The sequence below is a fragment of the Salvelinus fontinalis genome, chromosome 23, assembly GCF_029448725.1.
Source record: "Salvelinus fontinalis isolate EN_2023a chromosome 23, ASM2944872v1, whole genome shotgun sequence".
Lineage (NCBI taxonomy): Eukaryota > Metazoa > Chordata > Actinopteri > Salmoniformes > Salmonidae > Salvelinus > Salvelinus fontinalis.
Window position 1 is genome coordinate 30532220 of NC_074687.1, and position 25897 is coordinate 30558116.

Consider the following 25897-nt stretch of genomic DNA (forward strand, 5'->3'; position numbering starts at 1 on the left):
AGGAAACAGTGACTGGAAACAGGGGTTGGTCCTTATCTGTGTCATGCAGGCGTCTTGCCTGCAGTCTTTTATCAGAGTCGTTTGCCTCATTATTGGGTTGCACGCTAACCATGGCACCGTGCCATACTGCACCACATCTCAGAGTTGACTGGCCCTCGTGTCATCTGAAAACGCTAACACCTCTTTGATGTCTCAGGATGGAAACATTAAAAGAGGGGAGAGGATGGGGCTGGGTGCGTATCGTAATCAACGACATGGCTAGGAGGAAATAATGGGAAAGGTTTGTCCAAGACACCACCCAGATGAATATTTCTTTCCAGTATTGTACAAATCCAGTTTGGCTCGAAATTGGCCATAAAACAAGTGGGTTGTAGCTATGAGAAAGATCATTTATCAAGTTGGTTATAAACAAAGTGTTTGGTTACTAAACTGTGAGTCCCACTGTAGGAGGTAGTGGAGGCTATAGAAACAGAATGACTAGGATGGCATTGTATTTCTAGCGAGCTGGTTCTGACTGGACACACACACCCTGGACATTAATCACTGTCAACCCTCTCCTCTGTCTAAATGTGTCTGGGAGGAACATCAGTGCCCCCGCGCAAAACTACTGATCGCCATAGAAACAAGCACCAACCTCACGCAAAACAAGCCAATGACAAAGAGAGAAGTGGTTTGATTTAGCTCACAAAGTATTTCTGCCTTTAAAGGTGCAATATGCAGAAATTGCTCTGCCATTTCCTGGTCACTAAAATTCTAATAGTTCGCCTAATTTCAGTTTGTGTGAAAAAAACAAGCAATGTATAGTGTAGAAAATCATTGTACCATCTAAACCACTGTGAAATATCCTTTCAATGACCAACTATATTGTATTTTAATCTGTTTAAAGCTGATTTACAAATCTGAAAGTAAACTAAACCTAATTGGAAGCATAGAAATAGCGCACATAGAACATATCTACTGCTTCCTATACTTGCTTACAATGAGAATGACAGATCTATAACTCACATTTCTATGTGAATTTGGTCAGGTCATCCAAAAAGTTACATATTGCAGCTTTAATTGAATAAAAGCTGCAAGGACAAATATTAATATGCATGACACTTTATGCTGCCTTTCATAGTGTTTACCTCTTGAGAAAACATTCAGAGCCTCTTGTGTGCTGCTCTTTAGCCTGGATGAGACCATGCCTCCCAGAACTGTATGGTTTGAGGCTGAGGACTTAAGACACCTCTCAACCATACAAACCATGAAACATTAGGCCCCCATTTTAAGAACGCAAAAAAGCAAGGCTAGCATCGAAAAAGCTTTCAGAATGCCTTGTGGTGCTGAGTCAGTGCTGTTGTATTGGAAGTGATCTTGTCCGGTTTGACAATAGCTCTGTCTGTGTTTTTCCGGCTGTCAAAATGTCACCCATTGTATCTGACCACTGAACTGTCACTGTACCCACATTGCATCCGCTCACCATAACCAGAGTGCTGGTTGGTATCCAGCTACTCAGAGCCCTGGTAAGAGACCCTTTTTGGGAGTGTGGAGGATAACTTGGGGTTTTGGCATCAGACTAATGGATTCCTCTCAACTGCCAAACAAAAGGTCATTTAGAGACAAGAGAATTATTCCCCTGAACGCCTGGCTGCTGAGTGCAGTTGGTTCTACTGTATCAGGTCCAAATGCCACCATATTCCCTTTATAGTGCACTACTTTTGACCTGGGCCCATAGTGCTCTAGTCAAAAGTCGGGCACTGTATAGGGAATAGGGTGCAAATTGGGACACATACTATATCCAGTGGAGTAAAGTACTTAAGTAAAAGTACTTTAATGTACTACTTAAGTCATTTTTTGGGATATCTGTACTTTACAATTATATTTATATTTTTGACTACTTTTACTCCACTACATTCCTAAAGACAATTATGTACTTTTTACTCCATATATTTTCCTTGACACCCAAAAGTACTGGTTACATTTCAAATGCTTAGCAGGAGAGGAAAATGGTCCAATTCACGCACTTATTAAGAGAACATCCCTAGTCATCCCTACTGCCTCTGATCTGGCGGACTCACCAAACACAAACGCTTCATTTGTAAATTATGTCTGAGTGTTGGAGCATGCCCCTGGGTATTGGTCAATTAAAATATCAAGAAAATGGTGCTGTCTGGTTTTCTTAATATAAGGAATGTGAAATGATTTATACTTTTACTCTTGATACTTAAGTATATTTGAGCAATTACATTTACTTTTCTTACTTAAGTATTTTTAAAACCAAATACTTTCGACTTTTACTCAAGTAGTATTTTACTAGGCGACTTTCACTTTTACTTGAGTCATTCTCTATTAAGGTATCTTTACTTTAACTTGAGTATGACCATTCAATACTTTTTCCACCACTGCCTGTATCTGTATCAGGCCAGTGTAGTAGGGCTATTCCAGCCTTCTAACCCCAGCTCACAATATTTAGCCTCATCAAATCAAATGTTATTTGTCACATGCTTCGTAAACAACAGATGTAGACTAATGCCTCAATCACACCGACAGCTTCATTGCGTTTTGTTACACCAGAAGTGCATTAATTTCCAATGGAACGCTGCATTTGCCTTGCATTTTTATTTATTTATTTAACCTTTATTTAACTAGGCAAGTTAGTTAAGAACAAATTCTTGTTTACAATGACGGCCTACCGCGGCCAAACCCTTACCTGAACAACACTGGGCCAATTGTGTGCTGCCCTATGGAACTCCCAATCACGGCCAGTTGTGAAACAGCCTGGAAGGATGGGACCCAAACACAGCATCCCCTAGGGACCTTGTCCATCCATCCAAGTTTCACAACTGTGTGGGTTTATCCCAACTGCATTACAGTAACTGTCAATCAACCCCAAGGTGTTACATTTGTCCATGGTTTCAATAACAAACTCTGATTCTCCCATCACATTTAGCTTTGCAATATTATTAGGCCCACACTGTGACTCTCAGCCAGTGTAATTACCTTCTTAAGCCTAGGCGTCCCGCTAGACAACTTCCGGTGAAATTGGAGGGCGCCAATTCAAATAAATAATCATAAAAATGTGGGATATTAAACATTTAGGTACATATAAAAGTGTCTTATATCGGTTGAAAACTTGAATTCCTGTTGACCTAACTGCACTGTCCAATTTACAGTAGCTATTACAGTGAAAACATGCCATGCGATTTCACCGGCACAGGTTTGATAAATTCACAAATAGCAATTAAATACACTGCTCAAAAAAATAAAGGGAACACTTAAACAACACAATGTAACTCCAAGTCAATCACACTTCTGTGAAATCAAACTGTCCACTTAGGAAGCAACACTGATTGACAATAAATTCCACATGCTGTTGTGCAAATGGAATAGACAAAAGGTGGAAATTATAGGCAATTAGCAAGACACCCCCCAAAACAGGAGTGATTCTGCAGGTGGTGACCACAGACCACTTCTCAGTTCCTATGCTTCCTGGCTGATGTTTTGGTCACTTTTGAATGCTGGCGGTGCTCTCACTCTAGTGGTAGCATGAGACGGAGTCTACAACCCACACAAGTGGCTCAGGTAGTGCAGTTCATCCAGGATGGCACATCAATGCGAACTGTGGCAAAAAGGTTTGCTGTGTCTGTCAACGTAGTGTCCAGAGCATGCAGGCGCTACCAGGAGACAGGCCAGTACATCAGGAGACGTGGAGGAGGCCGTAGGAGGGCAACAACCCAGCAGCAGGACCGCTACCTCCGCCTTAGTGCAAGGAGGTGCACTGCCAGAGTCCTGCAAAATGACCTCCAGCAGGCCACAAATGTGCATGTGTCAGCATATGGTCTCACAAGGGGTCTGAGGATCTCATCTCGGTACCTAATGGCAGTCAGGCTACCTCTGGCGAGCACATGGAGGGCTGTGCGGCCCCACAAAGAAATGCCACCCCACACCATGACTGACCCATCGCCAAACCGGTCATGCTGGAGGATGTTGCAGGCAGCAGAACGTTCTCCACGCCGTCTCCAGACTCTGTCACGTCTGTCACATGTGCTCATGTGCTCAGTGTGAACCTGCTTTCATCTGTGAAGAGCACAGGGCGCCAGTGGCGAATTTGCCAATCTTGGTGTTCTCTGGCAAATGCCAAACGTCCTGCACGGTGTTGGGCTGTAAGCACAACCCCCACCTGTGGACGTCGGGCCCTCATACCACCCTCATGGAGTCTGTTTCTGACCGTTTGAGCAGACACATGCACATTTGTGGCCTGCTGGAGGTCATTTTGCAGGGCGCTGGCAGTGCACCTCCTTGCACAAAGGCGGAGGTAGCGGTCCTGCTGCTGGGTTGTTGCCCTCCTACGGCCTCCTCCACGTCTCCTGATGTACTGGCCTGTCTCCTGGTAGCGCCTGCATGCTCTGGACACTACGCTGACAGACACAGCAAACCTTTTTGCCACAGTTCGCATTGATGTGCCATCCTGGATGAACTGCACTACCTGAGCCACTTGTGTGGGTTGTAGACTCCGTCTCATGCTACCACTAGAGTGAGAGCACCGCCAGCATTCGAAAGTGACCAAAACATCAGCCAGGAAGCATAGAAACTGAGAAGTGGTCCGTGGTCACCACCTGCAGAATCACTCCTGTTTTGGGGGGTGTCTTGCTAATTGCCTATAATTTCCACATTTTGTCTATTCCATTTGCACAACAGCATGTGAAATTTATTGTCAATCAGTGTTGCTTCCTAAGTGGACAGTTTGATTTCACAGAAGTGTGATTGACTTGGAGTTACATTGTGTTGTTTAAGTGTTCCCTTTATTTTTTTGAGCAGTGTATTCACTTACTTTTTGAAAATCTTCCTGTGATTTGTCATCCAAAGGGTCCCAGCTATAACATGTTGTGTCGTTTTGTTAGATAAAATCCTTCTTTATATCCCAAAAAATCTGTTTAGTTGGCGCCTTCGATTTGAGTAATCCACTCATTCAACATGAGAAAGGAATCCAAAATTCTACCCCTAAACTTTGTTTCAACAAGTCAAAATACGTTTCTATATACTCCCTATATACCCTAAAATGTAATCAAACTTTAACATTTCTTACGGAAAGAAATATGTTCAATATGAAACCGATTTTAGCAGGTGGCCTGTCTTCATGGCGTGGCAAACACGAATTTCCAAGACTGTGTCCTTCTACTAAAACTGTTATTTCTTATTCGTTTTTTGAATTTACAAGCCTGATACCTTGAACATAGACTGCTGACACCCTGTTGAAGCCATAGGAATTGAATCCAGGGAGCAAATTTTCCGTATGACTGTCACGTTCGTCATACGAAGGAGACCAAGGTGCAGCGTGGTATGCGTGCATTCTTATTTATTTTAACGAATGAAAACTGAACAAACTAACAACATAACAAAATAACAAAACGAATCGTGAAGCTATATGGATAGTGCAGACAGGCAACTAAACATAGAACAAGAACCCACAAACACCAAAGGGGAAATGGCTACCTAAATATGATCCCCAATCAGAGACAACGATAAACAGCTGCCTCTGATTGGGAACCATATCAGTCCACCATAAACATACAAATACCTAGACCTAGACATACAAAAACCCTAGACAAATATAAAAACTAGCGTAATCCACCCTAGTCACATCCTGACCTAACCAAAATATAAAGAAAACAGATATCTCAGGTCAGGGCGTGACAGTACCCCCCCCCAAAGGTGCGGACTCCCGGCCGCAAACCTGAACCTATAGTGGAGAGTCTGGGTGGGCATCTACCCTTGGTGGCGGCTCTGGTTCTGGACGCCGCCCCCCCTCTTTACGCTGATCACTCCGCCTTTGTAGAACCGGACCGAGGATCATCGCCGGAGGCCCTGGACTGGGGACCGTCGCCAGAGATCCAGGACTGGGGACCGTCGCCGGAGCCCCCGACTGGGGACCATCACCAGAGGCCCCGGACTGAGGATCTTTGCTGGAGACCCCGGACTGGGGACCGTCGCTGGAGGCTCCGGACTGGGGATCGTCGCTGGAGACTCCGGACTGGGGATCGCCGCTGGAGGCTCCGGACTGGAGATCGCCGCTGGAAGCTCCGGACTGGAGCTCATCTGTGGAGGTTCCGGACTGTGGACCGTCGATGGAGGTTCCGGACTGTGAACCGTCGGTGGAGGTTCCGGACTGTGGACCGTCGGTGGAGGTTCCGGACTGTGGACCGTCGTTGGAGGCTCTGGACTGTGGACCGTCGGTGGAGGTTCCGGACTATGGCCCGTCGTTGGAGGTTCCGGACTGTGGCCCGTCGTTGGAGGTTCCGGACTGTGGCCCGTTGTTGGAGGTTCTGGACTGTGAAACGTTCCCGGAAGCTCTGGACTGGGTACTGTCGCCGGAAGTTCTGGACTGGGTACTGTCGCTGGAAGCTCTGGACTGGGTACTGTCGCCGGAAGCTCTGGACTGGGTACTGTCGCCGGAAGCTCTGGACTGGGAACTGTCGCCGGGAGCTCTGGACTGTGGAAGCGCACTGGAAGCCTGATGCGTGGTGCCGGAACTAGTGGTACCGGGCTGAGGACATGCATCTCAGGGCGAGTACGGGGAAGAGGCACAGGACGTATTGGACTGTGGAGGCGCACTGGAGGCCTGATGCGTGGTGCCGGAACTGGTGGTACCGGGCTGAGGACACGCACCTCAGGGCGAGTGCAGGGAAGAGGCACAGGCCGTACTGGACTGTGGAAGCGCACTGGAGGCCTGATGCGTGATGCCGGTACTGGTGGTACCGCGCTGAGGACACGCACCTCAGGGCGAGTGCGGAGAGGAGGCACAGGACGTACTGGACTGTGGATGCTTACTGGAGAACTGATGCGTGGGACCGGTACCGGTGTCACCGGGCTGATGACACGCACCTCAGGGCGAGTGCCAGGAAGAGGCACAGGACGTACTGGACTGTGGAAGCGCACTTGAGGGAGAGTGCGAGGAGCAGGAACAGGACACACCGGGTTGTGAAGGTACACTGGAGACCTGGTGTGTATAGCCGGCATCAATTGTTCCGGAACTTTAACCTGTTGGGGATGGGGGCGCTGTTTAGACTATTTATGCTAATGTGGCTAATTTTTTAAACGGCTTCCCACAAAATCCTTGATCGTACAATATGCATATTATTATTATTATTGGATAGAAAACAGTCTATAGTTTCTATAGGAGTTGAAATTTTGTCTCTAAGTGGAACAGAGCCCATTCTACAGCAATTTCCCTGACATGGAGTCAGATTTGAGAAACGTTGGCCACTTTTCTGAAGTCATTTAAACGGGCACTGTCGTTGCTATGACTATACGGACACTTCTTACGTCTTCCCCTGGATGCCTTTACGTGATGACGATTCCAACGGGCTCGATTGCTCGTTCACAGGCCCTACAAATGAAAAAAACCTTTAGCTAGCAAGTCTTTTCTTGCTGCGTAACGCGCGTGGAAGACACCGACCCTCTCCTGTTCCAAGCGTTAGTTTAGCCTGTTATATTTCTCCGGTCATCTTTTCACTCGTTATAGGAGTTACAAACATCACAAAGTAGTTAATTTAAAGCGTTTTATAGCCATTTATATCCGTTTAGTGCGATTTTGGGACATTTATTTTTGCAACGATGTGAAAAGTTGGGCACGCTTTTCAGTTCATCCCGAACGTAGTTGACATTTCCACATGGCAAGAGGACAGCTTTCCACCAAAAGACGATTTCTCCCAAGAAAGGATCCTTTGCCCAAGATACTGATGGAAGAACAGCTCAAGGTAGGACATTTTTATTATGATAAATCGTGTTTCTGTCGAAACATTTTAGTGGCTTAGGACGCCATGTTTTTTGACGTAGCTTCGCTTGGCGCAAACTGTATTGAAAAGTAAGGATAAATTAAAAAATGTAATAACGCAATTGTATTAAGAATTAAATTGTCTATCAATCCCTGTCCACCCTATATTTTTTAGTCACGTTTATGAGTATTTATGTATAAGAGTAGATCACTGTCTAAGTGGCGCAAGGACGTTTTCTTTACCAGCTTGTCTACATTTCACATTGTCTAACCATGATTTTGGTGGCTAAATATAAACATTTTCGATCAAACTGTATATGCATGTTGTAATGTGATGTTACAGGAGTGTCATCGGAAGAATTCTGAGAAGGTTAGTGAAAAAATTAATATCTTTTGGCGATGTTGACTTTTATCGCTCACTTTGGCTAGAATCAATGCTGGGCTGCTAATTGCTATGTGCTAAGCTAATATAACGATTTATTGTGTTTTCGCTGTAAGACACTTAGAAAATCTGAAATATTGTCTGTATTCACAGGATCTGTGTCTTTCGATTCGTGTATGCTGTGTATTTTTACGAAATGTTTGATGATTAGTAGTTAGGTAAACACGTTGCTCATTGTAATTATTCTAGTCCATTTGTGATGGTGGGTGCAATTGTAAACTATGCCATATACCTGAAATATGCACTTTTTTCTAACAAAACCTATCCCATACCATAAATATGTTATCAGACTGTCATCTAATGAGTTTTTTTGTTGGTTAGGGGCTATAAATATCTTAGTTTAGCCGAATTGGTGATGGCTACTGGTGTTGGTGGACAAATAAAAGATGGTGGATTATGCTAATGTGTTTTTAGGTAATAGATGTACATCTTTACATATTGTGTCTTCCCTGTAAAACATTTTAAAAATCGGAAATGTTGACTGGATTCATAAGATCTGTGTCTTTCATTAGCTGTATTGGACTTTAATGTGTGAAAGTTAAATATTTTAAAAAAATATTTTTTTTGAATTTCGCGGCACTGGTTTTTCAGTGGGGGGGGGGGGGGTGTGCCGCTAGCGCCACGCTGATCCTAGACAGGTTAACACACGTTTCAGGACGAGTACGAGGAACTGACACAGGTGGCATCGGACAGCTAAGACGCTCCTCAGGATGAATGTCATGCATACTACGCCAAACCAACAGCTTCACTCTCCTCCAATTTGATCAACAACTCCTCGAAGGTCTCATACTCTCCCCTCCATTCACTCTCCTCCAATCTGTCCAATAACTCCTCGACAGTCTCTGACTCACCCCTCAACTTCGCCGACTGCTCCATGTGCCCCCACCTTTTCTTTGGGTTTCTGTGGCTTTCCTCCCCGACGTCGTTGCTGTCCTCTCATGCTCCTAGGCAACTCCCTGACTGACTCCATGTGCCCCCCCAATTTCTTTTCTTGGGGTTTCTGTGACCTACCTCATTGGTATAACTCCTCGTAATATCGCCGTTCCGCCTTTGCTGCCTCTATCTCCTCTTTAGGAAGGCGATACTCCCCAGCCTGAGTCCAGGGTCCTGCTCCATCCAGGATCTCCTCCCAGGTCCATTCCTCCTGAACACGCTGCTTGGTCCATTTTTGTGTGGGTTCTTCTGTCACGTTCGTCATACGAAGGAGACCAAGGTGCAGCGTGGTATGCGTGCATTCTTATTTATTTTAACCTGTTGGGGATGGGGGCGCTGTTTAGACTATTTATGCTAATGTGGCTAATTTTTTAAACGGCTTCCCACAAAATCCTTGATCGTACAATATGCATATTATTATTATTATTGGATAGAAAACAGTCTATAGTTTCTATAGGAGTTGAAATTTTGTCTCTAAGTGGAACAGAGCCCATTCTACAGCAATTTCCCTGACATGGAGTCAGATTTGAGAAACGTTGGCCACTTTTCTGAAGTCATTTAAACGGGCACTGTCGTTGCTATGACTATACGGACACTTCTTACGTCTTCCCCTGGATGCCTTTACGTGATGACGATTCCAACGGGCTCGATTGCTCGTTCACAGGCCCTACAAATGAAAAAAACCTTTAGCTAGCAAGTCTTTTCTTGCTGCGTAACGCGCGTGGAAGACACCGACCCTCTCCTGTTCCAAGCGTTAGTTTAGCCTGTTATATTTCTCCGGTCATCTTTTCACTCGTTATAGGAGTTACAAACATCACAAAGTAGTTAATTTAAAGCGTTTTATAGCAATTTATATCCGTTTAGTGCGATTTTGGGACATTTATTTTTGCAACGATGTGAAAAGTTGGGCACGCTTTTCAGTTCATCCCGAACGTAGTTGACATTTCCACATGGCAAGAGGACAGCTTTCCACCAAAAGACGATTTCTCCCAAGAAAGGATCCTTTGCCCAAGATACTGATGGAAGAACAGCTCAAGGTAGGACATTTTTATTATGATAAATCGTGTTTCTGTCGAAACATTTTAGTGGCTTAGGACGCCATGTTTTTTGACGTAGCTTCGCTTGGCGCAAACTGTATTGAAAAGTAAGGATAAATTAAAAAATGTAATAACGCAATTGTATTAAGAATTAAATTGTCTATCAATCCCTGTCCACCCTATATTTTTTAGTCACGTTTATGAGTATTTATGTATAAGAGTAGATCACTGTCTAAGTGGCGCAAGGACGTTTTCTTTACCAGCTTGTCTACATTTCACATTGTCTAACCATGATTTTGGTGGCTAAATATAAACATTTTCGATCAAACTGTATATGCATGTTGTAATGTGATGTTACAGGAGTGTCATCGGAAGAATTCTGAGAAGGTTAGTGAAAAAATTAATATCTTTTGGCGATGTTGACTTTTATCGCTCACTTTGGCTAGAATCAATGCTGGGCTGCTAATTGCTATGTGCTAAGCTAATATAACGATTTATTGTGTTTTCGCTGTAAGACACTTAGAAAATCTGAAATATTGTCTGTATTCACAGGATCTGTGTCTTTCGATTCGTGTATGCTGTGTATTTTTACGAAATGTTTGATGATTAGTAGTTAGGTAAACACGTTGCTCATTGTAATTATTCTAGTCCATTTGTGATGGTGGGTGCAATTGTAAACTATGCCATATACCTGAAATATGCACTTTTTTCTAACAAAACCTATCCCATACCATAAATATGTTATCAGACTGTCATCTAATGAGTTTTTTTGTTGGTTAGGGGCTATAAATATCTTAGTTTAGCCGAATTGGTGATGGCTACTGGTGTTGGTGGACAAATAAAAGATGGTGGATTATGCTAATGTGTTTTTAGGTAATAGATGTACATCTTTACATATTGTGTCTTCCCTGTAAAACATTTTAAAAATCGGAAATGTTGACTGGATTCATAAGATCTGTGTCTTTCATTAGCTGTATTGGACTTTAATGTGTGAAAGTTAAATATTTTAAAAAAATATTTTTTTGGAATTTCGCGGCACTGGTTTTTCAGTGGGGGGGGGGGGGGGGGGGTGTGCCGCTAGCGCCACGCTGATCCTAGACAGGTTAACGAATGAAAACTGAACAAAATAACAAAATAACAAAATAACAAAATAACAAAACGAATCGTGAAGCTATATGGATAGTGCAGACAGGCAACTAAACATAGAACAAGAACCCACAAACACCAAAGGGGAAATGGCTACCTAAATATGATCCCCAATCAGAGACAACGATAAACAGCTGCCTCTGATTGGGAACCATATCAGGCCACCATAAACATACAAATACCTAGACCTACAAAACCCTAGACATACAAAAACCCTAGACAAATACAAAAACTAGCGTAATCCACCCTAGTCACACCCTGACCTAACCAAAATATAAAGAAAACAGAGATATCTCAGGTCAGGGAATGACAATGACCTTATACTTGCCATTGTAAGAGGCAAAAAAATGAAAATTAAGGTTGGTTTTTCTTTGGATTTTCTCCTACCATATCTATTGGGTTATATTCTCCTACATTATTTTAAAATTTCTACAAACTTCAAAGTGTTTTCTTTCCAATGGTACCAATTATATGCATATCCTGGCTTCAGGGCCTGAGCAACAGGCAGTTTACTTTGGGCACGTCATTCAGGCGGAAATTTAGAAAAAAGGGGCCTAGCCCTAAGAAGTTTTAAGACCCTCTATTTTAGGGGTAGGTAATTAGATTCAGCCGGCGGCCAATTATGGGGGGCCAGAACATAATAATTTGTACACAGCAAATGACAGCAATTAAGCCCAATTATTGAAAATAACATAATAATTTCATACCTTGATTACATTGAGACACAATCACATATGTCTCTCTGTATTTGTGGGAATACTTGGTGTAAGGAGGCTGGCCAGCTAGAGTCCAAAGGACTGGATTTTCAAGCACAGGTGAATGGCTTTGTACAGTGGCGGGAACCCATTCATAAAAAGGGTCTGAATGCACCTTCACAACTCCCAGGATGAGGCGTACATCAAGTTACTGTAAGTACACATCTCAATTTCTGAAATTCAACCGCAGTTATCGAACAGGTATTCACATACAGAGAACAGAATTAGGATTCTTAACAATATTAGGTGATCGGTGTAATAATGGCCAAGAGATCGCTAAAATGTGTTGTTTGTTGCTTCTGTGCCAGCTTGCTGCATACACACGCGCATTACACTTCGCGCATACACTCTGCTGCGCATTACACACACCGGTGCTCAATAAACAATGAAATAGTGCTTTTGTATCTGGGATAATTTATACTAGATGGTGACGGGGTGAGAACCGTCACACTTGTGATCAGATTTCCTACATAAAAATAAAAAATTAAGCTGAATTCCTGGTGACTTTACAGTCTTTTTTTTATACCAAATCACTTGCGGGCTGACCACTGCTCTATTTGAACGTGCTGATGAGATATGGAGAAATAGACATGAGAACATGAAGATAGTGTGCACTATTTTCACCAGTGTCACTATAATCAACTGTTAATTGCAGTATTCCAGGTCCTGGTCAAAAGTCTGCACTATATAGGGAATAGGGTGCCATTTAGGAGACACCCTTACTGTTGATTATCTGATTATGTTGAAGAGTTTCTGACCAGGGGAGAGGATGTCACCACTTGTTCTGGCAGCTCTCTAGCCATGCCACACACACCAACACACATGCACAAACACACACACACACTGTTAAAGCCACTGGCTATTCTCTAGTCATGCTGAGGACCACAGGACTGTCAGTCTCTGACACTAATGAGACTATTAGACAGTATGTCCCACTCGAGATAGCTAATCAAAGACAGTTCATGGACAAATGTGTTTGGTTCACTTCACAACCCCTCTGTGTTATTGGACTGGGAAGAGGAAGAGGCCAAAACACAGGTGACTGTAAATAAATGTAAAAAATGATAGAAAATGTTCATATTCAACAGTGCTACTATAATATAAAAACTGAAAAGCCAGAGGTGATAGTCCTGGGGTCTCCTAGCTAGACTGCGTTGATGTATGCTAGAGGCATCTTCCTATATGAACCATGCCCTACAGTACGCCTACAGCTATTTCCTCTCGGAGCAAAGCCTTAGGCAAGAATAGAGACTTCTCTCCCCTCAGGTAAGTCTAAAAAGGAAGGGAAAGGTTTGTATTGTGTGACAGTGCATTTCCACTTTCACAAAAGACCTGTTCCTACGGGACATTGACCCTGGGCAAAAGGCCTCAAGACCAAAGACTCATAGAGGCTATGGTGAGGGGAGACAGCCTCAGAAGCCTGCCTACACACACACACACACACACACACACACACACACACACACACACACACACACACACACACACACACACACACACACACACACACACACACACACACACACACACACACACACACACACACACAACACAAAACACAACACAACACAACACACACAGTCAGAGAGCTCCTCCTTGAACACAGGGGTATTAAATCACTGGAGCAGGGATAATGTTCCCACCATCACCACAAAGCCTCTAACACCCATCTCCTAACACAGTCCTCCGGGTCGCCTGTTACTCTCAAAGAGCCCCCTTTCCTAAAGCTTTGGGGGGGGTTTCACCATTTCACTATCATGCATCCACGGCATCAATGGGAATAGTGTTCCTCCCCCCACAATAGCCAAATCAACTGTGGGAGCGTTTTCTTCCTCTCCCCCTTTCTTTCTCCTCCTCGTTGAGGCCTTGTAGGGCTGAACAGCCACATGCTTTCACGTTGCTTCATGTACAACTACAGCTAGCGTTCCTTTGACAGCAAGGGGGTGTGACAATGGTCAGAAATGTAAAAACAAAAGCTGAGTGAATTCATAGTCTCTTGTCCAACAACAAAAGCATATCAACAATCCATAATTTATGTGGTCAGTTGAGGTTAGGATGAGATATACACTATAGTGCCCCTTCAAGACCATAACAAACATACATGTGTGCAAGTAACAATGATTATAACAGGGTCATTTCAGGGCAGAAAAATCCCTTCATAAACTGTTGACCAGACTGTCAATCAACTGAATTTCAGCACTTAAAGATATATATATTTTTTACTTCCAGACTTTAAATGGCCATTGTCTTCTCTTTCTTCTCCATTCTGTCTGTTTACGACAATAAGGAGGGGAGGATAAGGAAAACAATAACAACAAGGACAACATCGATAAGACTCTGCAGACAAATTGAGCCTGTTCGCTCGCATCAAGCATTAATTAGGGGTTGCACACTACGCGGCCCGGAGGCGGAGCGGCCATATTGGATTTCACAGGCTGGTGAAGCTGGCTAGAGCAGTGAACCGCAGAGACCAGGTTACACACGGAGGATGTGTCTCAAATGGCACCTTATCCATAGGGTTCTGGCCAAAGTGCACTACAGTGAATAGAGTGCCATTTAGGACGCACACAGACAGACACTGAAGACCATGCCAAATACACAGCATTCAAACACAATGACCACCATGGGTCCTGAGAGATTGAATGGGTCCAGTCAGAGTCCAGAGAGACTTCATATAATAATTCATTCACATCCTATCCATTTATTCTCTGTGTGTGAGCAACCTCTCCACCCAGAGAGAAGCCTCACATAGGCTATTCCTTTTCTCTCTAGTCTAGATTGTCTGGTGATAAAGCTTTAAAAATGACTTTTCATCCATTCAACACTCTACCCTCACTTCCTTATTGCCTTAAGGCCTAAGAAAAGTCCCTGTATTTTGTTGGCAACGAGACAATAAAAAATAGTCAAACTATCCCAGAACCAGCCTTTATTTTTCCTGTTTAATGGCAAGTGAAATAATGAATCAAACAAGCAACAGGTACCAGTTATCACTCTGCTAAATAGGCACTTTCCATTCTGTTAGCTTTCCCCCTCACATGAGAATTCTAGGGCCCTGCTCAGCTGTCCACAAGGGCACAAGTATTTTTACTGTCAACCAGCAGCAGGTGAAATACAGTGGGGTCCGAAGTTATTAACACCCTTGATAAAGATGAGCAATAATGACTGTATAAAAGAAATGATTAACATACTGAGCTATATTGTATGCAAAAAAAATTAAATTATATTTTATACTAATACAATTGCTCAGAGAAATATATTTTTCCCTCTCAAAAACAGTGGTCAAAATAATTGACACACCTGTTATGATTACCTTTCAATACCTCACCTTGTGAGAATAATGGAAATTAGCCTTTTTCTACAATGTAGATCCTTCCCCACATTGGGAAGGATCTTTAGGCTTGCACACATCACACCAAATGTGGATCTAGTGTATTTTAGGGACCACCCTCAGTAGACCTGAATCCCGACATTTTCATGCAATTCTACATCGATGCTCACTTAGTTCTCAAATTACGGCCGGCTCACTGTTCAAAGGTGCTAAGTACCCTCAGCCAGCAAAAGCTATTGGTGTGTCTGAGCCCCTAGATCATTCCTCCATACAGAATCCTTCCACATCCTTGATATCCTCCCTCTGTACTTATGGACTGCCCTCTTCAATTCAAACCACAGGTTTTCAATGGGTTTCAAGTCTGGAGACTGAGATGGTCATTGCAAAATGTTGATTTTGTGGTCAATTAACCATTTCGTTGTGGATTTTGATGTGTGGTTGGGGTTATTGTCTTGCTGGAATATCCACTTGCGGCCAAGTTTCAGCCTCCTGGCAGAGACAACCAAGTTTTGGGCAAAAATGTCCAGGTACTGGGTAAAGTTCATGATGCTGTTGACCTTAACAAATGCCCCAGGCCAGGGGAAGCAAAATAGCCCCATAGCATCAAAGATCCACCACAGTATTTTACAGTAGATATGGGGTTCTTTTCTGCTCCTGCATTCTCATTTCGACGCCAAACCCACCAGTGGTGTGCATGGCAAAAGAGCTCTATTTTCATGTCATCTGACCAAAGCACCGGTTCCAATCCAAGTGCCAATACCATTTAGCAAACTGCAGGTGTTTACAATTGTTGGATGACATGATAATAGAGCTATTTGGTCACACAGAGATGGATTTGAGGCAGAGCCAAGAGTTTAGGGAGTTGGTGACACTCTAACCTGTCCTCCTTACACCAAACAAGCCCCATGACAGTCCCATCAGGGAGGAAACCTATCATCAGCACCAGTGGACAAACAAACAACTGAAGGATCTCCAGATAGATGGAATGGCAAAGAAGGGCCTTCACAAGTCATTGTGCCTCAAGCTAGTATTCCAATGCATTTACACAGTGGATGGCGAAGGAAGGACTTGACTGTGTTTGCCATTTGTGTTCAGAATATTAAACATTTGATAGTAAAGGACAGGTGTCTGCAAAGCCACAAAACAAAGTGGGTAGCACACACACACGCACTGACACACACACACACACACCTTTAGATCTAGCACCAATACCACCAAACACATCAGAGAGAGGTTTTCTCTGAAAAGGCATGTGGGTAGCTACGTAGTTGGGTTTGTTCTGCTCACCACTAACACAATTACCATATGAATAAAACTGAACCCCACTTTTAAAGGATAGATCCCTCTCCCTCTCCCTCTCCCTCTCCCTCTCCCTCTCCCTCTCCCTCTCCCTTCAACGGCCCACAGCCCTGAACAAAGCGCAACAGGAAAAACCAAACTCCCCAGACTGGAAGGAGAAGGAGGCACGACAGAGCCAGACAGCCTTACAGCAGTTCTGTTGGCATCTTTACCAAGTCAAAGTATGGCATTGGCAAGTTGCTTTGAAGGTAGTGGCATACTTCACTCACAATTCCACCATTGTAAAAGCATGGATTTTGTAAACAACTTCTCTGTGCCAAGCGACAGATCAATAGGTGAGGTGCTATATAGCTATATGTTTAGAGGCATTCCTGACAGAATAACTCAGGGGCATTCTAATGATGAATCTGTCTCTATTGTGGCAGGAGGCCCCTTGAATACCAAGGGTTGGCTATTCAATATGCTTTGAGAGAAATAACACTGGCATAACATTACATTATTATGTAGACCCTATGAAAAACGTAGTTCAATCAACATATAATTTATTTCTGGGCCCAAAAAGGTGTATTTTTAAATCATATTCTCACATCAACATTAGCTGGCAGCTGCACATAAACTAAAGTGATTGTGTGCAATTGAAATGGAGCTAAACCTCTGCATGCGCCTTATCTCTCCCCTATAGTACACAACACCAGATCCACTGTATCTTCAGAGTCTTCGTTATCTCCTCTGGCTCTGACACGCACTCTCTCCTCTAGCATCCAGCAGTCAGGACTATTTTGAGCATGGGCTGCGTCTGAAATAGGGCTCTGGTCAAAAGTAGTGCACTAACAGGAAATAGGGTGCCATTTCAGACGTATTCATGGTCTCCCATTTTTCCATCCAGGTACTGATATCTGATATCTGATAACTGCAGCCGGCAGGTCGGTCAGATCAAGTTCCTCGGTCTGTCTGCATTAAACTTTTATCTCAGTTGTCCCCTCTCAATTGATGCGCCGACTGCCGACGTCAGAAATAATTAATATGGCTTAAATATGCACTATTAAAACTTTGATGAGCGCCAAGGACTCATTATTCCACCCATCAGACATATTAATGAATAGAAATAATTTATGCTGATATCAGATGGCTTTTGACTTTGCCATCCCCCCATATAATAGATATGTGGACGCCATGGTTACATAGACCAACACTATAGTCGTCTGTCCACAATGCTTGGTGTGTGTTTGTCTCAGAGAGACCCTTTGCTCAGTTAACCCACCAACCAAAAAATGTCAAGGGCCCTCATAAGTTCATTAAAGATGAAAACCTGTTTTACATTTGAAAGGACGGACTCAGGAATCTAAGACAGTACTTGAATTAACGTATGAATATTAATAGAATGGGCAGCGCATTTGTTCAAGGCGTGGTGCTGTAAAGACTTCAGTGAACTGCTGAACAAGGGCTCTGGTCCAAAGTAGTACACTATAAAGGAAATCGGGTGCAGTCTGGGATGCACCCCAGATGAGCACATTTGTTTGCTCAGGGCAAACTGGAGACTGAAAACATTACCCTGGTCTCATTACAGGTGTCTGATGGAAAACAGTGTATACATCCAGGTTTGAATAAGAATTAGATAGAATCAAATCAGAAATAAGCAATGTGTTATTATGTGCAACGCTGTGTGACTGTGAGAGAAGCTGTCAGCAGAGCAGTATGCTTTCCGTTAGTTCACTGATACCGTGATTGTTTCCCAATGCTATTGTGAATGGCTGGAAAATCCCTTCGCATTGTTACTGATACACTGTCTATACAAAAGCCAATTAATGCCAGATAAAGGGAGGATTGTGTAAGTTAGAAACAAATTCTCAACTTTCATGGTGCTTGAAATATTATATGGAAGTGAGTATCCAAGAGTTGAATATAAACACGGAAAGTAATAAGGCAGTGACAGCAATAAGCAGCAAATTTGAAAATAGTTTACTACCAAGCGCATTTAAAGTACTGTACCATTTCAGTGGACACTGGACAGACACTGATGTGCGTAAACGCGATGCGTAAAATGTTTTTTACGCAAATTGTGGAAAAACAAACCAAATTTACGCACATCTCCAAACAGTCTATCAAGAGCTTTGATGCATAGTGGTACGCAGTGAATTAACCAATTGGTTGCTATGGGCCTACTGAAAAATGGTATCTAATTACAATTAACCTATTTTTATGACAGACTTCTGAGTATTAACAAACAGACTAAAGATAAACGAATCAACGGCTCACGGGCTGAACTAATACATTTGACATGTTGATAGCTTAGTGAACAACATTCAACAGCGTAGCCGCAATTCATTAACAGGAACAGATGTGTCTGTAGAGGCTCCATAGATAAACCATTACGGAAATAAACGATAAACCTCGGATTTCGAGTCAGATAGCCTCACTGTCCTCACTCTATAGCCCAACAAAACTGACAGTATTACAGGGCAATTCAGGCCCAACAAATAAGAGGAGATTTCATATTTAGATAAAGTATAAAAAAATATGAAAGTATACGAAAATATGTCAGCAATGCAGGTGTACATGCTTTCGGCCACATTTGCCTCCACACTCTCTCCCCCTCTCACCTGCCTGTGGTTCTACAGCTGTGCAGCTTTGCTGAACACTGCCCTCTATCGCGCTCTAAAAATGCAACGTTCTCAAATGGATTCAATACCAATTTAAAACGGAGCCTTGAACTTGAAAAGCAATCAATTGGTGTTTCAGCCGAGTCGTCATTATTTACCTGTTCTCTGTTTGGATGTGTTGTAATACCTGAAGTAATTATATGTTATTCTATGCAATGTGGCCGCAGGGTGAACATGGCTTGCAGAATAGAAGTGTCTGAGATGCGTAAAGGGGAGAAAGACTTCACCTACCATAAGAATCAATGCTAAATTCAGAAATGTGACATTTACTGTATTCGTTTATAGTTTTTAATTTCTACAAACTAATAATGAATCAACTTCACATCAAGGAGGAATAAGGGAATACGGGAAGGCAACTCGCGGTTGTTGGGAATATAATGTTCTCTGTGCGCAACCACCGATATTCGCTCTTTTTTTGTGCAAAATCCGCAAGCTGTAAAACTGATATTTAACAGGTATCAGCGGGATGCCAGTAATACATCTGCAATATTATTATACACCCACTATCAACTTGGCACCCATGCCGTTGCGCAAGACTAAAGAAAAAGGACAACCGGTGCAAGGTCTATTCTCCAAGCTGCATGAGTCATTTCAATGTTATTTTATGACACTACTTTTCTAATTTATTTGAGAAAAACAGACATTTCTAATCACAGGACAAAAGAAAGAAAGAAAGAAAGAAAGAAAGAAAGAAAGAAAGAAAGAAAGAAAAAAGCGAATGTGGAGAGTCTACTCTCTGAACCTCTGCATCTTTCTAACCTTACCCCATCGGTCCTGATTACGGACAGCACAACACAATTAAGTTTATAACAGTGGAAATGTGGCGGTAGGTTCCTGCAGCCCAAAAATGCCTCTGATCCTCGGCTGGACGTGAGTAGAAAGTAAAGCTCGAGCGGTATAAAAGACCCGCTAACTGCTCTGAATAAACATAAGATATTATGGAACAAACTACGACGCCAAACAGTGGCCTCTATTCAAGGTATGATTACATTGACAAGATAGAAGGCACACAGAAATACTGTTATGTGTAAGTAACACGATTTGTTAACTGAAACTTCTAATTCATCGCATGATAAATGGTTTGGATGTAAAATGTGGAAACGGTGCTCAATATAAGCTATTTTATCAATACCTTGACAAAAAATAGTGTTTTACTCCTTATCTATAACTAGCACCATTTTGGAAAATGATAATCATTCCAGAATAAAATGTTTATTGGAAAGTTAGGCTATTTGTTGATTTCGTTTTAAAAGTTAAATTTAAATCGTTTTACTATTGTGCCATCGTCAATATTCCAATATGACAAAGGGCCATGCAATTCAACTGTCCAATAGATACATGAAAGTGTATTCTTACCTTTGATGTTTTTTCTAACTTCTTCTAAATGTCACGCAAAGCACGAGAGCTCTCCTTGATTCTTCAGGCTACCTCAACAGAAGTCTATCTCCCTCCTCTCTCCAATGTCTCGATCAAAACGACCTGCAGCTGGTTACTGCGCTCTCTCTGCGAGTTGGAAGCTACTACAAGGACCATCGCAACTCTAACCGAGAGGGGTGCACAAGAGAGAATTTGCTATTTAAAAAAAATGGCAAGCGCATATACATACTTAGAGTATGGAGTAACGGTTTGTCACTAACGTCATTTGTTTTATTAATATCTGGTGATGTGCAATAAATGTTATTTTACTTACAAAAACACCCCTCATTGATCATGGTCTCCCCGGATGCTGATCTTCTATGTGATGTTGGTACCAATATAAAGCCTGACTATTGTTTTTTTTTAAGGGAACCCTTGTCAACCTGCTTACAATGACTTTATATCTGAATCTACGGAAGTTCAAGATAATTTTCACACAAAAAAACGAAAAACATTAAATTATCTCTGATGGCAGTTGATTTCAGCTTTGAAGTTTGAATAGTTGCGGCGATTCCTGATTTCCCGGCACTAGCACAGGTTGAGAGCAGTAGCCTACATGATGCGCCCACATCGAGCTGCCTTTCCAGACTTGGATCGTTGCCTGAGTTATGTTCCCATTTATTTTCAGATAAATAATATAGGCCTGGAGCAACTTTGCATTTAAATAGGTTACGGTGTAAGGAGAGGTGCACTAGAAGTTAAGAGCATTGGGTCAGTAACCGAAAGGTTGCTGGTTCAAATCCTCGAGACGACTAGGTGAAAATCTGTCGCCGTTCCCTTGAGCAAGGCACTTAACCCTAATTGTTTTTGATAAAAGCATCTGGGGGCTCCCGAATGGTACAGCGGTCTAAGGCACTACATTGCAGTGCTAGAGGTGTCACTACAGACCATGGTTCAATTCCAGGCTGTATCACAACGGCCGTGATTGGGAGTCCCATGGGGCGCGCACAACTAGCCCAGTGTCTTTTGGGTTAGGGTTTGCCTGAGGTAGGCTGTCATTGTAAATAAGAATTAGTTCTTAACTGACTTGCCTAGTTAAATAAAGGTTACATCTGCTAAATGACTGAAATGACCAACATAAGGCATGGCAAAATGGGTAGAATTGCAGGAAATTTGCTTTAAAACTGCACAAAAAAGTAACCATCCCATGGCAAAATTTGTAGAATCACCTGAAATTAGTTTTAAATCTGCTAAATGTTATATCTGACCCAAGCAAAAGTGTTTAGAATTGGAGAAAATGTGATTTAAAAATGTCTCTACACCCCATAGCAAAATGTGAAGAATTTCAGGACATTAACTTTAAAAGCTGGGGTGGGGTCAACCAAATATCGTTTGGAGCTCTCAAAACTCTAGAAGCGCTTCAATGTCTATGGCGAGGCCAGGGCCAATGTCTGGTAATGCGAACGAGTCTATCCTCCAAAACTACATTTCCTAAGAAGCCTTGCGGGCTTCTCAAGAATCAGTGAAAAGCCTGATTGCGCGTGCGTATCCAGACGTGGCAACGGCATCATGGCTTCTTGGAACCGCTACGGGAGTATGATGAGAGAGCTGAAAATGTACATATTCGTCTTGTTGGTAAGTTGTTTGTGCTCATTCTTTGTGTCATATAAACAGAGACCTGTTTGAATGTAAATGTTGTTCGTTTTATTTATTCTACAAAAGCCTGCGATGTATCTTTTCCCGGTCTTCGTGCAGGGAGGCAAAGTTGACAGCCCTAGCAATTTTAAATCAGAGCCTGAACCTGAGGCTTATAAATACCCCCCACCCCCCCCAAAAAACCAAGTGAATATAGTATCTTACTGTAGTTTCATATTGTTTGTTCAAAACGTGTATATGCTCCTGAATGGATTGTCAACACAACAGGCATCTAGTGTCCCTTTTCCGGGAATGGATATAGAATTCCTATGATGACGTAAAGTTAACCTGGCTGGAACAGAGCCTTGAAAATGGGGGACAATTATTCCACACATTCTACAATAGAACCCAATAATTGAATTTACATTGTTGCAGATTCATATTCAGGTATATATTCCTACTTTTCTACCTAATTGTCCTGCATACCTTGGCCGTCTCTCTGTGTTGTGTTATTCATGTGATTGCCTGGCTTCAAGGCACAGTAGTCTTTTTTGCGCTGTCTATTTTGGAACACAGATTTTGGGAACAGAACTGTGATTTGGCTGAATGAAAATAAATTAGCCTTCTAAATTAAACGGTTTTCTTTTGAAGTGTGACTGTGACAAAGGCCACCCGTTGCTTTACTGTTCACCCCCAACAAGTTGCTACTTTTTTTCCGGGGTGGGCATGGTTTACGTTTGGAATCAGTTACAGACAGCTATGTGTTTGAACGAGAGGTGGGGTTATTATGACTCATGGATGGGTATGTTGGCCATTCATTTGAACATTTATTAAGATATGTCTACACTTTTATTAGTTTAACTACATTTCTTGAGGACTGATTGCTAGAAATGTAACCTTGTTTGCAACAAATTTGACATGTTACGTTAGGCCTACATTTTTACTTTGTTACCAACACTCATCCCTTGATTGGCTTCATAATGGCTGAATTTTGACATCATTCCAATCACTTGTGCTCATGGACCTTTCCTGTTCAGCATCCTGTTTGGTGGTTTAGTAACTGCCATGTCAAACAAAGGTGGGTACTGCTGTTGTGTAATGGCAAGTAGGGGAAATTGTGTGTTTGTGAATTCAAGTTCTATTTTCACATGCACAAGAACAGTGAAGTGCTTAACTTGCATGTTCTACCCAACAGTGCCAATATCAAAATATTAACGCAACAATTTCATTGATTTTACTGAGTTACAGTTAATATAAGGAAATTGGTCAATTAAAATAAATTCATTATGCCCTAATCTATGGATTTCACATGACTGGGCAGAGGTGCAGCCATGGGTGAGCCTGGGAGGGCATAGGCCCACCAACTGGGAAGCCAGGCCCAGTCAATCAGAATTAATTTACTCTACAAAAATGGCTTTATTACAGACAGAAATACTCCTCAGTTTTATCAGCTGTCCAGGTGGCTAGTCTCAGACGATTCCACACGTGAAGAAGCCGGATCTGGAAGTCCTGGGCTGGTGTGGTTACATGTGGTCTGCAGTCGTGAGGCCGGTTAGTCGTACTGCCAAATTCTCTAAAATGACATTGGAGGTGGCTTATGGTAGAGAAATACACATTAAATTCTCTGGTAACAGCTCTGGTGGCCATTCCTGCAGTCAGCATGCCAATTTCTGGCGTTGTGACAAAGCTGCACATTTTTAGTGGCCTTTTATTGTCCCCAGCACAAGGTGCACCTGTAATGATCATGCTGTTTAATCAGCTTCTTGATATGCCCCACCTGTCAGGTGGCTGGATTATCTTGGCAAAGGAGAAATGCTCGCTAACAGGGATGTAAACAAATTTGTGCACAAAATTTGAGTAATATGGTTTTTGTCTATGTAACATTAATGTGATCTTTTATTCCAGCTCATGGAACATGGGACCAACACTTTACACGTTACGTTTTTGTTCACTATAGTGTAGCAATAAAAATATAAAAAATTATGATTGGGAGATAAAGGGAGACTGACCTACTGCTCTGTGTTGAAGGCTGTCCCTCTGGTGGCCCTGCCTAGTTGCCTGTCAAAGCATTTTTTTTTTAAATCCCTTAATCTGGACTGAGGGACCTCCTCCTCTTCACCTCCTATCATGGTGGGTTGGTTGCCCACTATACCCTCTAGAGCTCTTGTTCCCTATACAGTGCACTACTTTTGACCAGGGCCCATAGGGATCTGGTCAAAAGTAGGGCACTATATAGGGTGCCATTTGGGATGCAGTCATTGATAGAGGTGTTCATCATAAACCATCTCCTGAAATCAATGGTTGATAATTGAAAAGGGCCACAATAGTTTCCTCCCTGTCAGCGGTTTCATCAGTGACCATTTTATCATCACTGAGGGGGGGTGTCTGTCAGCTAAGATGGTGTTATTAGATGCAGTGTCCTTAGCATCTCGCACGCCCGTAGTTACGTACTTATGTATGCATGTACATACTAACACACTTGCATGGTCACAAACATGTAGGCCTACACAGTCACACTGAGACACACAGAGGGACTAACACAACGTACATACACACACACATTCTCTCTACTGCTGTTCGAGTCATTAATCAGAGACAAAATGGAGTGTTTGACAAACCCACCCCTGATTTGTTCTGATTCAGTGCTCACCTTAAAACAAAACTTAAAACAGGATGCTGTTTATTAAGCAGATTTGTCACGCCAGATGGCGGGTACAGCGAGCGACGATGAGAGAGCGAGATGACCGGCTGGGTTCCTCTCTGCTGGCTGCTTAGTTAGCGTGTTTTTTTTTGTTTTTTTTACACTGATGTAAAGTGACACTTTTTTTTTTGATAAAGGTAGGTGGGTAGTGTTCTAATGGACTTCCTGAATGTATTCAGGCGCTTTGGCAGTGTCCCAAGTGCTACCCTATCTATTGCACTACAACTGGAATAATGTGCCATTTGTGGTGGGAGGAGAGGAGCTCCTGCACTTAGGCCTACAATAGACAGCTGTGCACATTGCATCTTTATTGGATAGGCTGAGCTACAGCATATGTGATCAATAATGAAGGGATTTGCCATAGATTATAGTTCTGCACTAAACTGAATTAATGGGATATACCTGATGTGTTATGTTAAATCAGATCATATCAAAGTTTATTTGTCACGTGCGCTGAAGACAACAGGTGACATGCTTACACCTTACAGTGAAATGCTTGCTTACAATCCCTTAACCATCAGTGCAGTTTAAGTAAAAAAAATAGGTATTAGGTTAACAAATAGATAAGTAAAGAAAACAGTAGCAGAGGCTATATGTAACGGATGTGAAATGGCTAGCTAGTTAGCGGGTGCGCGCTAGTAGCATTTCAATCAGTTACGTCACTTGCTCTTAGACTTAAGTAGTGTTGCCCCTTGCTCTGCAAGGGCCGTGGCCTTTGTGGAGCGATGGGTAACGATGCTTCGTGGGCGACCGTCGTTGATGTGTGCAGAGGGTCCCCGGTTCGCGCCCGTGTCGGGGCGAGGGGACGGTTTAAAATTATACTGTTACATATATACAGGTGTTACCGGT

At 42.7% G+C, this 25897-nt stretch overlaps 2 protein-coding genes across 8 annotated transcripts in view; one reads left to right on the top strand and one right to left on the bottom strand.

Moving 5' to 3' along the window:
* Positions 1-20872, bottom strand: part of LOC129821107 (semaphorin-5B-like) — a 199204-nt gene extending 178332 nt beyond the window's left edge. For all 7 annotated transcript variants that reach the window (XR_008754272.1, XM_055878404.1, XM_055878409.1 and 4 more), the window contains exon 1: positions 20713-20872. The gene's annotated coding sequence lies outside the window, so the exon portion shown is untranslated. The remainder of the gene's footprint in view (positions 1-20712) is intronic.
* Positions 20873-22256: 1384 nt separating this feature from the next.
* LOC129821108 (protein disulfide-isomerase A5-like) overlaps positions 22257-25897 on the top strand; it is a 55662-nt gene continuing 52021 nt past the window's right edge. Inside the window, exon 1 of the mRNA XM_055878410.1 lies at positions 22257-22347. Within this exon, the coding sequence (XP_055734385.1) occupies positions 22282-22347 (66 nt within the window). The 5' untranslated portion in view covers positions 22257-22281. The remainder of the gene's footprint in view (positions 22348-25897) is intronic.